Source organism: Pleurodeles waltl, chromosome 6 (assembly GCF_031143425.1).
Source record: "Pleurodeles waltl isolate 20211129_DDA chromosome 6, aPleWal1.hap1.20221129, whole genome shotgun sequence".
NCBI lineage: Eukaryota > Metazoa > Chordata > Amphibia > Caudata > Salamandridae > Pleurodeles > Pleurodeles waltl.
This window is the reverse complement of record NC_090445.1, coordinates 1,610,932,379-1,610,946,835: the sequence shown is the minus strand read 5'-3', so window position 1 is coordinate 1,610,946,835 and position 14,457 is coordinate 1,610,932,379. Positions and strand designations below refer to the sequence as shown.

The 14,457-nt window shown below is 47.9% G+C and overlaps 1 protein-coding gene across 2 annotated transcripts in view; it reads right to left on the bottom strand.

Annotated features, from left to right (window-relative positions):
- LOC138301234 (collagen alpha-1(II) chain-like) overlaps positions 1 to 14,457 on the bottom strand; it is a 1,268,735-nt gene that overhangs the window by 314,054 nt on the left and 940,224 nt on the right. Inside the window, exon 55 of one of the 2 annotated variants that reach the window (XM_069241494.1) lies at positions 5,136 to 5,189. The exons of the other annotated variant lie outside the window; for it this stretch is intronic. Coding sequence (XP_069097595.1) covers positions 5,136 to 5,189 — 54 coding nt within the window. The remainder of the gene's footprint in view (positions 1 to 5,135; positions 5,190 to 14,457) is intronic. 2 annotated transcript variants of the gene reach the window in all.

Here is a 14,457-nt window from a genome sequence, read left to right as displayed (position 1 = left end):
TGTTCTTGGTGGTATAATTCTTTTTAGGCCTTCCATAAAGGCTTTTATGACTGGTATCCTAAATAGTGAAGTTGAGTGGGTAATTTGCAGGTAAGCTGAAATTGCGGTAAGATGTATTTTAATGGATGAAAAAGCTAGTTTTGACTTTTGCAAATGTAGCAAGTAGCTTACAATGTCTTTAGCAGATGCGTGTAAGGGTTGAATTTGATTATTATGGCAATAATAAACAAACCTTTTCCACTTATTTGCATAGCAATGTCTAGTGGTTGGTTTTCTAGCTTGTTTTATGACTTCCATACATTCCTGTGTAAGGTCTAAGTGTCCGAACTCTAAGACTTCAGGAGCCAAATTACTAGATTCAGCGATGCTGGATCGGGGTGTCTGATCTGTTGATTGTGTTGAGTTAACAGATCTGGTCTGTTTGGTAGTTTGATATGAGGTACTACTGAGAGGTCTAGTAGTGTTGTGTACCAAGGTTGTCTTGCCCAAGTTGGTGCTATGAGTATGAGTTTGAGTTTATTTTGACTCAACTTGTTTACTAGATATGGAAGGAGTGGGAGAGGGGGAAAAGAGTATGCAAATATCCCTGGCCAACTCATCCATAACGCATTGCCCAGAGACTGATCTTGTGGGTACCTGGATGCGAAGTTTCGGCATTTTGCGTTTTCTTTTGTTGCAAACAGGTCTATTTGTGGTGTTCTCCAATTTTGGAAGTAAGTGTGTAGTACCTGGGGGTGAATCTCCCATTCGTGGATCTGTTGGTGATCCCGAGAGAGATTGTCCGCTAACTGATTCTGAATCCCTGGAATGAACTGTGCTATTAGGCGAATGTGGTTGTGTATCGCCCAATACCATATTTTCTGTGTTAGGAGACACAACTGTGTTGAGTGTATCCCTCCCTGTTTATTTAGGTAATACATCGTTGTCATGTTGTCTGTTTTGACAAGAATGTGTTTGTGGCATATTATTGGTTGAAATGCTTTTAACGCTAGAAATACTGCTAATAGTTCTAAGTGATTTATGTGAAACTGTTTTTGCCGATAGTCCCATTGTCCCTGAATGATGTGTTGATTGAGGTGTGCTCCCCACCCTATCATGGAGGCATCTGTAGTTATTACGTATTGAGGCACTGGGACTTGAAAAGGCCGCCCTTGGTTTAAATTTATATTGTTCCACCATTGAAGCGAGGTGTATGTTTGGCGGTCTATCAACACTAGATCTAGAAGTTGAGCCTGTGCCTGTGACCATTGTGATGCTAGGCACTGTTGTAAGGGCCGCATGTGCAATCTTGCGTTTGGGACAATGGCTATGCATGAGGACATAATGCCTAGGAGTTTCATTACTATTTTGACTTGTATTCTTTGGTTTGGATACATGACCTGTATTACATTGTGAAATGCTTGTACTCTTTGTGGACTTGGAGTGGCAATCGCTCTTGCTGTGTCGATTGTTGCCCCTAAGTATTGCTGTGTCTGACACGGCTGAAGTTGTGACTTTGTGTAGTTGATTGAGAAACCTAGTTTGTGTAGGGTTTCTATGACGTACTTTGTGTGTTGTGAACACCGTTCTAGTGTGTTGGTTTTGATTAACCAATCGTCTAAGTACGGGAACACATGTATTTGCTGCCTTCTGATATGCGCAGCTACCACTGCCAGGCATTTTGTAAAAACTCTTGGCGCAGTTGGTATTCCGAATGACAACACCTTGAATTGGTAATGCACCCCTTGGAATACAAATCTTAGGTACTTTCTGTGTGAAGGATGTATTGGTATATGGAAATATGCATCCTTTAGGTCTAGTGTTGTCATGTAGTCTTGTTGTTTGAGCAGTGGGATTACGTCTTGTAATGTCACCATGTGGAAGTGGTCTGATTTGATGTAGGTATTTAATGTTCTGAGATCTAATATAGGTCTCAGTGTTTTGTGTTTTTTGGGTATGAGAAAGTACAGAGAGTGAACTCCTGTTCCCTTCTGTTGATTTGGTACTAATTCTATTGCTACTTTTTGTAGCAATGCCTGGACCTCTAGTCCTAGAAGATCCATGTGTTGTTTTGACATATTGTGTGTTTTCGGTGGGATATTTGGAGGGAATCTGAGAAATTCTATGCAATAACCATGCTGGATAATTGCAAGTACCCAAGTGCCTGTTGTTATCTCCTCCCAATGTTTGTAAAAATTGCTTAGTCTCCCCCCCACAGGTGTTATGTGTTGGGGATTTGTGACTTGGAAGTCACTGTTTGTTTTGAGGAGTTTTGGGCTCTGGAACTTCCCTTTATTCTTTTGGAATTGTCCCCCTCTATATTGCCCCAGAAAACTTCCCCGCTGATATTGGCTTTGATAAGTGGGCCTTGTTTGAGAGGTTGTGGGTTCTGTAGCTTGTCCTCGAAACCCCCCTCTAAACTGTGTTTTGCGAAATGTGCCTCTGCTCTGCGGGGAGTAGAGTGCGCCCATGGCTTCGGCCCAAACAACTGCTGTCCATTAAAAGGCATATTCAGCACGGCTTGTTGTATTTCCGGCTTGAATCCTGACGTACGCAACCATGCGTGTCTCCTTATTGTTACTGCAGTATTTACTGTCCTTGCAGCTGTATCTGCTGCATCCATTGCTGACCGTATCTGATTATTTGAGATACTTTGTCCTTCCTCCACCACTTGTTGTGCCCTTTTCTGGAACTCTTTGGGTAAGTGTTCTATGAAATGTTGCATTTCGTCCCAATGAGCCCTATCATATCTTACCAGAAGTGCTTGTGAATTGGCAATGCGCCATTGGTTTGCTGCTTGTGCTGCAACCCTTTTCCCCGCAGCGTCGAATTTGCGACTCTCCTTGTCTGGAGGTGGTGCGTCTCCCGAGGTGTGAGAGTTTGCTCTCTTGCGAGCTGCCCCTACTAACACAGAGTCTGGTGTTAATTGCTGCGTGATATACACAGGGTCTGTAGGTGGTGGCTTGTACTTTTTCTCTACCCTTGGAGTTATGGCCCTGCCCTTCACAGGTTCCTGAAACACCTGTTTGGAGTGTTTTAGCATTCCAGGTAGCATAGGTAAGCTCTGGTATTGGCTATGAGTGGAGGATAGTGTATTAAACAAGAAGTCATCCTCTATTGGTTCTGAATGCAAGGTGACATTATGAAAAGCTGCTGCTCTTGAAACCAACTGCGTGTAGGATGTACTGTCCTCAGGTGGCGACGGTCTCGCTGGGTAACAGTCCGGGCTGTTATCCGATACTGGCGCATCATAAAGGTCCCATGCGTCGGGATCATCCTGACTCATTGCAGTATGAGTTGGGGATTGCATCAGTGGTGGAGTGACTACCGGTGATGTGTGCATGGTGGCGGAGTTGTTTGTCTTGCCACCTTTGCCTGTGGCTGCTTGTCCTTTTCTTGAAAGGCAAGTCTTCTTTTCATTTTAATTGGTGGAAGAGTGCTTATCTTCCCTGTGTCCTTTTGAATATGGAGCCTCCTTTGTGTGTTGTCTGGCTCCATTGATTCTAGTTCTTGTCCGAACTTATGTCCTTGCATTTGGGAGGACAATCCCTGTTCCTCTCTGTAGGAACCTGATTTCGGTTCCGAGGCTGGATGTTTCGGAATGGAAACCTTTTCGGTAGCCTTTTTCGGCTCCGACGACACTTTATTTTCGGCGTCGTGATCTCTCGGTGCCGACCCATTTCGGTGCCGCTGTCTCGGTTCCGAACTTACTCGGAGCCGCTGTCTCGGGCTCGAGATTGCTGTGTGCCGGTATCTCGACCGGAGTCGGATGACTTCGACACAAGCATGCCCTTTTTCGGTGCCGATGATCGGTCACCTATTTTTCGGGTTACTCACAGTTTTAGTCGTTTCTTCGGGATCGAGCTCGTCCGAGTCCGACTCCTGGATGGAGAAGGTTTCTTCTTCTTCCTCCAAATGCCTTTGTCCTGTCGGCGCCGACGCCATTTGCAGTCTTCTCGCTCTTCGGTCTCTTAATGTCTTTCTCGACCGAAACGCCCGACAGGCCTCACAAGTATCCTCTCTGTGTTCTGGAGACAAACACAAGTTACAGACCAGGTGCTGATCTGTATACGGATACTTGTTATGACATTTTGGGCAGAAGCGGAATGGGGTCCGTTCCATCAGCCTTGAAGAGACACGTGGCCGGGCCGACCAGGCCCCGACGGGGGAACGATAAACCCCAAAGGGCCACCGGAGCTCTTCAAAAGTCGGTGTCGATCTGTAATAACTAACCCGATGCCGAACGCAAACAATACCGTCAATTTTTCCTAGATTCTAACTAACTTTCCGAACCGAAACACGGAGCAAAAAGGAACACGTCCGAACCCGATGGCGGAAAAAAAACAATCTAAGATGGAGTCGACGGCCATGCGCAATGGAGCCGAAAGGGAAGGAGTCCCTCGATCTCGTGACTCAAAAAGACTTCTTCGAAGAAAAACAACTTGTAACACTCAGAGCCCAACACTAGATGGCGGGATGTGCAAAGCATGTGTATCTGCAGCTACACATGCCATCGAACATATATGTATAACTAGATAGACTTTTTATGCATTCTGAGGCTGACAGAAAAAACATATGTTTGCCAAAGGCATCAATCCTTTTGGATTCTCTGCTTTAAGATTTGGTAGTAATGAATTACGGTTCACCTTACCAGCCAAGACTTGTAAAATTAAACTCTCTACAGAATGGTGCTCGGTGAGATCTGCATCACCAGCCTCTATCATCTGGTCACTTGCTGCTAAGAGATGAGGAGGTTTCAGCAGTGTAGGAAGCTGGCCTGGTGTGTGGTGGGTACCTATGCTACTTACACCTTAAACTAGGTCCAGGTATCACCTCTCAGTGAAGTGCAGGCAGTGTCTAGAAGCCGGGCTCTCTAGGTGTAGCTGTGGATGAGCAGCCAAGGCTTATCTAGGAGACATGCAAAGCTCATGCATTTCCACCCAGATGTACTGCCAGTTTTTCAAAACTAATACTTCCCTATTTATATATGGAGATACATTCCAAAGGTGGCACCACTGTCATGTGTTTACGGGTGGTTTGCTATTGAAAAGATACTTGACTTGCAGCTCTTTCCCTGTTTAACAGAGATGTTTTCAGGATAGATAAGGACTGGACTTGGTAATGTGGTCCTGGATTGGAGACCGTAAGGTGCTTACCTTTCTGCCAGGACTGCCAGTGGTGCCAGGAGCACCTGCAGTCCCGCTGTCACCCTACAGAGAGAGAAAGGAAAAGTAAATGAGACAAGCAAAAGTACTAAACATTGTGTGAACATAATCTTATGGCCAGCAAAGGAATGCAAGTTAGAGGAGTTAATATTTTTATTGCTGTGATACACTTTCAGAAATCACAGGTACAGCAGAGGTTAAATCCCTGTAAGAAGTTGGCTCTGTATATACTATCTCAAAGTGAGAGATAGTGTGCACAGAGAGAAGGGTTCCCCTTAGAGGTTGATAGTGGCAAAATTAGATAATACTAATGCTCTATGTAGGAAGTTGGCTCTGTATGTGCTATTTCAAAGTAAGGAATAGCATGCACAGAGTCCAAGGGTTCCCCTTAGAGGTAAAATAGTGGTAAAAATAGATAATACTAATGCTCTATTTTGTGGTAGTGTGGTCGAGCAGTAGGCTTATCCAAGGAGTAGTGTTAAGCATTTGTTGTACATACACATAGACAATAAATGAGGTACACACACTCAGAGACAAATCCAGCCAATAGGTTTTTATATAGAAAAATATCTTTTCTTAGTTTATTTTAAGAACCACAGGTTCAAATTCTACATGTAATATCTCATTCGAAAGGTATTGCAGGTAAGTACTTTAGGAACTTCAAATCATCAAAATTGCATGTATACTTTTCAAGTTATTGACAAATAGCTGTTTTAAAAGTGGACACAGTGCAATTTTCACAGTTCCTGGGGGAGGTAAGTTTTTGTTAGTTTTACCAGGTAAGTAGGACACTTACAGGGTTCAGTTCTTGGTCCAAGGTAGCCCACCGTTGGGGGTTCAGAGCAACCCCAAAGTCACCACACCAGCAGCTCAGGGCCGGTCAGGTGCAGAGTTCAAAGTGGTGCCCAAAACACATAGGCTAGAATGGAGAGAAGGGGGTGCCCCGGTTCCGGTCTGCTTGCAGGTAAGTACCCGCGTCTTCGGAGGGCAGACCAGGGGGGTTTTGTAGGGCACCGGGGGGGACACAAGTCCACACAGAAATTTCACCCTCAGCAGCGCGGGGGCGGCCGGGTGCAGTGTAGAAACAAGCGTCGGGTTTTCAATGTTAGTCTATGAGAGATCTCGGGATCTCTTCAGCGCTGCAGGCAGGCAAGGGGGGGGTTCCTCGGGGAAACCTCCACTTGGGCAAGGGAGAGGGACTCCTGGGGGTCACTTCTCCAGTGAAAGTCCGGTCCTTCAGGTCCTGGGGGCTGCGGGTGCAGGGTCTCTCCCAGGCGTCGGGACTTTAGGTTCAAAGAGTCGCGGTCAGGGGAAGCCTCGGGATTCCCTCTGCAGGCGGCGCTGTGGGGGCTCAGGGGGGACAGGTTTTGGTACTCACAGTATCAGAGTAGTCCTGGGGTCCCTCCTGAGGTGTTGGATCGCCACCAGCCGAGTCGGGGTCGCCGGGTGCAGTGTTGCAAGTCTCACGCTTCTTGCGGGGAGCTTGCAGGGTTCTTTAAAGCTGCTGGAAACAAAGTTGCAGCTTTTCTTGGAGCAGGTCCGCTGTCCTCGGGAGTTTCTTGTCTTTTCGAAGCAGGGGCAGTCCTCAGAGGATGTCGAGGTCGCTGGTCCCTTTGGAAGGCGTCGCTGGAGCAGGATCTTTGGAAGGCAGGAGACAGGCCGGTGAGTTTCTGGAGCCAAGGCAGTTGTCGTCTTCTGGTCTTCCGCTGCAGGGGTTTTCAGCTAGGCAGTCCTTCTTCTTGTAGTTGCAGGAATCTAATTTTCTAGGGTTCAGGGTAGCCCTTAAATACTAAATTTAAGGGCGTGTTTAGGTCTGGGGGGTTAGTAGCCAATGGCTACTAGCCCTGAGGGTGGGTACACCCTCTTTGTGCCTCCTCCCAAGGGGAGGGGGTCACAATCCTAACCCTATTGGGGGAATCCTCCATCTGCAAGATGGAGGATTTCTAAAAGTTAGAGTCACTTCAGCTCAGGACACCTTAGGGGCTGTCCTGACTGGCCAGTGACTCCTCCTTGTTTTTCTCATTATTTTCTCCGGCCTTGCCGCCAAAAGTGGGGCCTGGCCGGAGGGGGCGGGCAACTCCACTAGCTGGAGTGTCCTGCTGGGTTGGCACAAAGGAGGTGAGCCTTTGAGGCTCACCGCCAGGTGTGACAATTCCTGCCTGGGGGAGGTGTTAGCATCTCCACCCAGTGCAGGCTTTGTTACTGGCCTCAGAGTGACAAAGGCACTCTCCCCATGGGGCCAGCAACATGTCTCGGTTTGTGGCAGGCTGCTAAAACTAGTCAGCCTACACAGATAGTCGGTTAAGTTTCAGGGGGCACCTCTAAGGTGCCCTCTGTGGTGTATTTTACAATAAAATGTACACTGGCATCAGTGTGCATTTATTGTGCTGAGAAGTTTGATACCAAACTTCCCAGTTTTCAGTGTAGCCATTATGGTGCTGTGGAGTTCGTGTTTGACAAACTCCCAGACCATATACTCTTATGGCTACCCTGCACTTACAATGTCTAAGGTTTTGCTTAGACACTGTAGGGGCACAGTGCTCATGCACTGGTACCCTCACCTATGGTATAGTGCACCCTGCCTTAGGGCTGTAAGGCCTGCTAGAGGGGTGTCTTACCTATACTGCATAGGCAGTGAGAGGCTGGCATGGCACCCTGAGGGGAGTGCCATGTCGACTTACTCATTTTGTTCTCACCAGCACACACAGGCTTGTAAGCAGTGTGTCTGTGCTGAGTGAGGGGTCTCTAGGGTGGCATAATACATGCTACAGCCCTTAGAGACCTTCCCTGGCATCAGGGCCCTTGGTACCAGAGGTACCAGTTACAAGGGACTTATCTGGATGCCAGGGTGTGCCAATTGTGGAAACAATGGTACATTTTAGGTGAAAGAACACTGGTGCTGGGGCCTGGTTAGCAGGGTCCCAGCACACTTCTCAGTCAAGTCAGCATCAGTATCAGGCAAAAAGTGGGGGGTAACTGCAACAGGGAGCCATTTCTTTACACAAGCCCCCCCCAGCCCACAGGCCAGGAGACTCAGCCAACGCTGGAAGAGTCTTCCTAGTCTGTCAGGCGAGGAAGAGTAGAGGAAATGGCTGGTTTGTTGCAGGGCCTACTCTGCCTTACATCCTCCTGTTCAGGTCATTCCCTCTGGGGAACTGACCCACTTCCACAGTGATAGGACCTAGTCTGAACTGCCTCTTGTCTGTGCTTTTTATGTCTTCACCCATTCTCTCTATTTTGGGGTCAGAGGTATCCACCTCTGCTAATCTTATCTTAGCCAGGGTCACCCCTAGCTTACCCAAAGAGGTTACCCAGAGCTGGAGTAACCCCACCATGACCAACAGGGTCAGGGGGCCTAACTTGTTATTTGGCATGGGGTCAGACCACCAGGCCAAGGATAGTGCAGCCATAAAGGCTAACACCCAGCAGAGGCCACTGACAGCTGTCAGTGCCCAGAACCACACCTTTAGCTCTTCACCTACAAGGGAAGGGGCTAAGTTACAGGCTTCTTTGGGTTCAGGGTGCCTGTCTGCTGTATTAGAGTGGGGGGTCACCACATCTTGTAGTAAACACCCTTCTTCCACTCTTTCTTCTGTTAGCTGAGGAGCCACCCACTCAGGCTTAACAGTTGCCTGACTAGCCAGGACTTCTTGTGGGTCAGGTTGGACTTTATCAGAGCCATTTTTGGAGTTCTCCCCTACTGGAGCAGAATCTCCTTGGCTTGCTGGAACCTTGGCTAAAGGTTGTCCACCTTTCCTACTCTGTTTCCTTTTCTTTTTCTTCTGGGGCCTACTTGCATTTACTGCAGATGCAGGACTTCCAGAATCCTTGGGAGAGGACTGGCACTGGACCAGTTCCTCTCTTGGGCTCTGACTAACCTCTGGGTAGTCATTTCCAAGGAGACAATCAAGGGGGAGGTCTGTACTGACTACTACCCTTCTCCAGCTAAGAGTGCCACCCACTTCTATGGGTACTAAAGCCACAGGCCTCTTAGTGACCCTGTCTAGGCTAACTCTTACCCTGGCAGTCTCACCTGGGATGTACTGGTTTGAGAGCACCAGCCTGTCATGCACAATAGTGTGACTGGCACAAGTGTCTCTCAGGGCAGTGGTTGGGATTCCATTCACCAGTAGGTGGTGGAAGTGTCTACTTCCCTCTGGAATCTCCAACTCACCTGTTGGGCCCTGTTTCCAGTTGAAGGCTATGAAGACCTCCTCATCTGAGGAGTCATCTCCCATGGCTACACTGGTTACCCCTGGAATCTTGTTCTGGGGTTTGTTTTTGGGACAAGAAGTGTCCTTGGTGTGGTGCCCAGACTGTTTACAGTTGTGGCACCATGCCTTAGTGGCATCCCAGTTCTTACCCTGGTACCCACCTTTGTTTTGGGTTGTGTCTTGGGGCCCACCCACCTGTTCTGGTTTTTGGGGGCCTACAGAGGACTCTTTTTCTTTGTTTCTAGTGTCACCCACTTTCTCCTGGGGAGTTTTTGTAACCCCTTTCTTTTGGTCACCCCCAGTGGAAGTTTTGGTTACCCTAGTCTTGACCCAGTGGTCTGCCTTCTTTCCCAATTCTTGGGGAGAAATTGGACCTAGGTCTACCAGATACTGATGCAACTTTTCATTGAAGCAGTTACTTAAAATGTGTTCTTTCATAAACAAATTATAAAGCCCAACATAGTCACACACTTCATTTCCAGTTAACCAACCATCTAGTGTTTTTACTGAGTAGTCTACAAAGTCAACCCAGGTCTGGCTCGAGGATTTTTGAGCCCCCCTGAATCTAATTCTATACTCCTCAGTGGAGAATCCAAAGCCCTCAATCAGGGTACCCTTCATGAGGTCATAAGATTCTGCATCTTTTCCAGAGAGTGTGAGGAGTCTATCCCTACACTTTCCAGTGAACATTTCCCAAAGGAGAGCACCCCAGTGAGATCTGTTTACTTTTCTGGTTACACAAGCCCTCTCAAAAGCTGTGAACCATTTGGTGATGTCATCACCATCTTCATATTTTGTTACAATCCCTTTGGGGATTTTTAGGATGTCAGGAGAATCTCTCACCCTATTTAAGTTGCTGCCACCATCGATGGGACCTAGGCCCATCTCTTTTCTTTCCCTTTCTATGGCTAGGAGCTGTCTTTCCAAAGCCAATCTTTTGGCCATCCTGGCTAACTGGATGTCCTCTTCACTGGGGCTATCCTCAGTGATTTCAGAGGTGTTGGTCTCTCCTGTGAGGGAACCAGCATCTCTGACTATTATTTTTGGAGTCAGGGTTTGAGGGACCCTGTTCTCCCTAGATAGGATTGGTAGGGGGGAATTGTCCTCCAAGTCACTATCCTCTTCCTCTGAGTTGCCACCCTCAGAGGGGTTGGCCTTTTCAAACTCTGCCAAAAGCTCCTGGAGCTGTATTTTGGTAGGTTTGGGGCCCATTGTTATTTTCTTTATTTTACAGAGTGACCTTAGCTCCCTCATCTTAAGATGGAGGTAAGGTGTGGTGTCGAGTTCCACCACAGTCACATCTGTGCTAGACATTTTGCTTCTAAAAGTTGGAATACTTTTTAAGAATCTACAACTGGTTCTAGAATCTAATTCAAACTTTTACAAACTTTTAAACTCTAAAAGAAATGCTAAACAGGGACTTAACACACAAGGCCCTAGCAGGACTTTTAAGAATTTAGAAAACTTTTCAAATTGCAAAAATCAATTTCTAATGACAATTTTGGAATTTGTCGTGTGATCAGGTATTGGCTGAGTAGTCCAGCAAATGCAAAGTCTTGTACCCCACCGCTGATCCACCAATGTAGGAAGTTGGCTCTGTATGTGCTATTTCAAAGTAAGGAATAGCATGCACAGAGTCCAAGGGTTCCCCTTAGAGGTAAAATAGTGGTAAAAATAGATAATACTAATGCTCTATTTTGTGGTAGTGTGGTCGAGCAGTAGGCTTATCCAAGGAGTAGTGTTAAGCATTTGTTGTACATACACATAGACAATAAATGAGGTACACACACTCAGAGACAAATCCAGCCAATAGGTTTTTATATAGAAAAATATCTTTTCTTAGTTTATTTTAAGAACCACAGGTTCAAATTCTACATGTAATATCTCATTCGAAAGGTATTGCAGGTAAGTACTTTAGGAACTTCAAATCATCAAAATTGCATGTATACTTTTCAAGTTATTGACAAATAGCTGTTTTAAAAGTGGACACTTAGTGCAATTTTCACAGTTCCTGGGGGAGGTAAGTTTTTGTTAGTTTTACCAGGTAAGTAGGACACTTACAGGGTTCAGTTCTTGGTCCAAGGTAGCCCACCGTTGGGGGTTCAGAGCAACCCCAAAGTCACCACACCAGCAGCTCAGGGCCGGTCAGGTGCAGAGTTCAAAGTGGTGCCCAAAACACATAGGCTAGAATGGAGAGAAGGGGGTGCCCCGGTTCCGGTCTGCTTGCAGGTAAGTACCCGCGTCTTCGGAGGGCAGACCAGGGGGGTTTTGTAGGGCACCGGGGGGGACACAAGTCCACACAGAAATTTCACCCTCAGCAGCGCGGGGGCGGCCGGGTGCAGTGTAGAAACAAGCGTCGGGTTTTCAATGTTAGTCTATGAGAGATCTCGGGATCTCTTCAGCGCTGCAGGCAGGCAAGGGGGGGGTTCCTCGGGGAAACCTCCACTTGGGCAAGGGAGAGGGACTCCTGGGGGTCACTTCTCCAGTGAAAGTCCGGTCCTTCAGGTCCTGGGGGCTGCGGGTGCAGGGTCTCTCCCAGGCGTCGGGACTTTAGGTTCAAAGAGTCGCGGTCAGGGGAAGCCTCTGGATTCCCTCTGCAGGCGGCGCTGTGGGGGCTCAGGGGGGACAGGTTTTGGTACTCACAGTATCAGAGTAGTCCTGGGGTCCCTCCTGAGGTGTTGGATCGCCACCAGCCGAGTCGGGGTCGCCGGGTGCAGTGTTGCAAGTCTCACGCTTCTTGCGGGGAGCTTGCAGGGTTCTTTAAAGCTGCTGGAAACAAAGTTGCAGCTTTTCTTGGAGCAGGTCCGCTGTCCTCGGGAGTTTCTTGTCTTTTCGAAGCAGGGGCAGTCCTCAGAGGATGTCGAGGTCGCTGGTCCCTTTGGAAGGCGTCGCTGGAGCAGGATCTTTGGAAGGCAGGAGACAGGCCGGTGAGTTTCTGGAGCCAAGGCAGTTGTCGTCTTCTGGTCTTCCGCTGCAGGGGTTTTCAGCTAGGCAGTCCTTCTTCTTGTAGTTGCAGGAATCTAATTTTCTAGGGTTCAGGGTAGCCCTTAAATACTAAATTTAAGGGCGTGTTTAGGTCTGGGGGGTTAGTAGCCAATGGCTACTAGCCCTGAGGGTGGGTACACCCTCTTTGTGCCTCCTCCCAAGGGGAGGGGGTCACAATCCTAACCCTATTGGGGGAATCCTCCATCTGCAAGATGGAGGATTTCTAAAAGTTAGAGTCACTTCAGCTCAGGACACCTTAGGGGCTGTCCTGACTGGCCAGTGACTCCTCCTTGTTTTTCTCATTATTTTCTCCGGCCTTGCCGCCAAAAGTGGGGCCTGGCCGGAGGGGGCGGGCAACTCCACTAGCTGGAGTGTCCTGCTGGGTTGGCACAAAGGAGGTGAGCCTTTGAGGCTCACCGCCAGGTGTGACAATTCCTGCCTGGGGGAGGTGTTAGCATCTCCACCCAGTGCAGGCTTTGTTACTGGCCTCAGAGTGACAAAGGCACTCTCCCCATGGGGCCAGCAACATGTCTCGGTTTGTGGCAGGCTGCTAAAACTAGTCAGCCTACACAGATAGTCGGTTAAGTTTCAGGGGGCACCTCTAAGGTGCCCTCTGTGGTGTATTTTACAATAAAATGTACACTGGCATCAGTGTGCATTTATTGTGCTGAGAAGTTTGATACCAAACTTCCCAGTTTTCAGTGTAGCCATTATGGTGCTGTGGAGTTCGTGTTTGACAAACTCCCAGACCATATACTCTTATGGCTACCCTGCACTTACAATGTCTAAGGTTTTGCTTAGACACTGTAGGGGCACAGTGCTCATGCACTGGTACCCTCACCTATGGTATAGTGCACCCTGCCTTAGGGCTGTAAGGCCTGCTAGAGGGGTGTCTTACCTATACTGCATAGGCAGTGAGAGGCTGGCATGGCACCCTGAGGGGAGTGCCATGTCGACTTACTCATTTTGTTCTCACCAGCACACACAGGCTTGTAAGCAGTGTGTCTGTGCTGAGTGAGGGGTCTCTAGGGTGGCATAATACATGCTACAGCCCTTAGAGACCTTCCCTGGCATCAGGGCCCTTGGTACCAGAGGTACCAGTTACAAGGGACTTATCTGGATGCCAGGGTGTGCCAATTGTGGAAACAATGGTACATTTTAGGTGAAAGAACACTGGTGCTGGGGCCTGGTTAGCAGGGTCCCAGCACACTTCTCAGTCAAGTCAGCATCAGTATCAGGCAAAAAGTGGGGGGTAACTGCAACAGGGAGCCATTTCTTTACACTCTATTTTGTGGTAGTGTGGTCGAGCAGTAGGCTTATCATAGCGTAGTTTTAAGCATTTGTTGTACACACACACAGGCAATAAATGAGAATCCACACTCAAAGACTTAATTCCAGTCCAGTGGGTTTTTATATAGAAAAATATATTTTCTTAATTTATTTTTAGAACCACAAGATTCACATTTTAGGTAAGTACATAAATTGTAAGGTACTTCACACAGGTAAGTATACAACTTTGATTTAAAACAGTAGTACACACAGTTTCGGTTAAAATGGCAATAGGCTATTTTAAAAGTGGACACTGCAAAAATCAACAGTTCCTGGGGGAGGTAAGTAATTCTTAGTTTTTTAAGTAAGTAAAGCACTTACAGGTTCAGTCTCTTGCGCATAGGCAGACCACCATTGGGAGTTCAAGGCCACCCCAAAGCCACCGCACCAGCAAAACAGGGCCGGTAAGGTGCAGAGGTCAAAGGATGACCCAAACAACATAGGCACCTATGGTGAACAGGGGTGCTCCGGTTCCAGTCTGCTAGCAGGTAAGTACCAGCGTCCTCGGGAGCAGACCAGGGGGTTTTGTAGAGCACTAGGGGAGAAACACACAAGCACACAAAACACACCCTCAGCTGCACAGGGGCGGCCGGGTGCAGTGTGCATAATAGGTGTCGGGTTTGCAGTAGAAAGCAATGGAGGGACCCGGGGGTGACTCTGACAATGCAGGCAGGGCACATGGGAGCTTCTCGGGCCAGCCACCAACTGGGCTAGGATGAGGGCCACTTGCTGGTCACTCATGCACTGGTAGGTGGTTCCTATTGGTCCTGGGGGCTGCGGGTGCA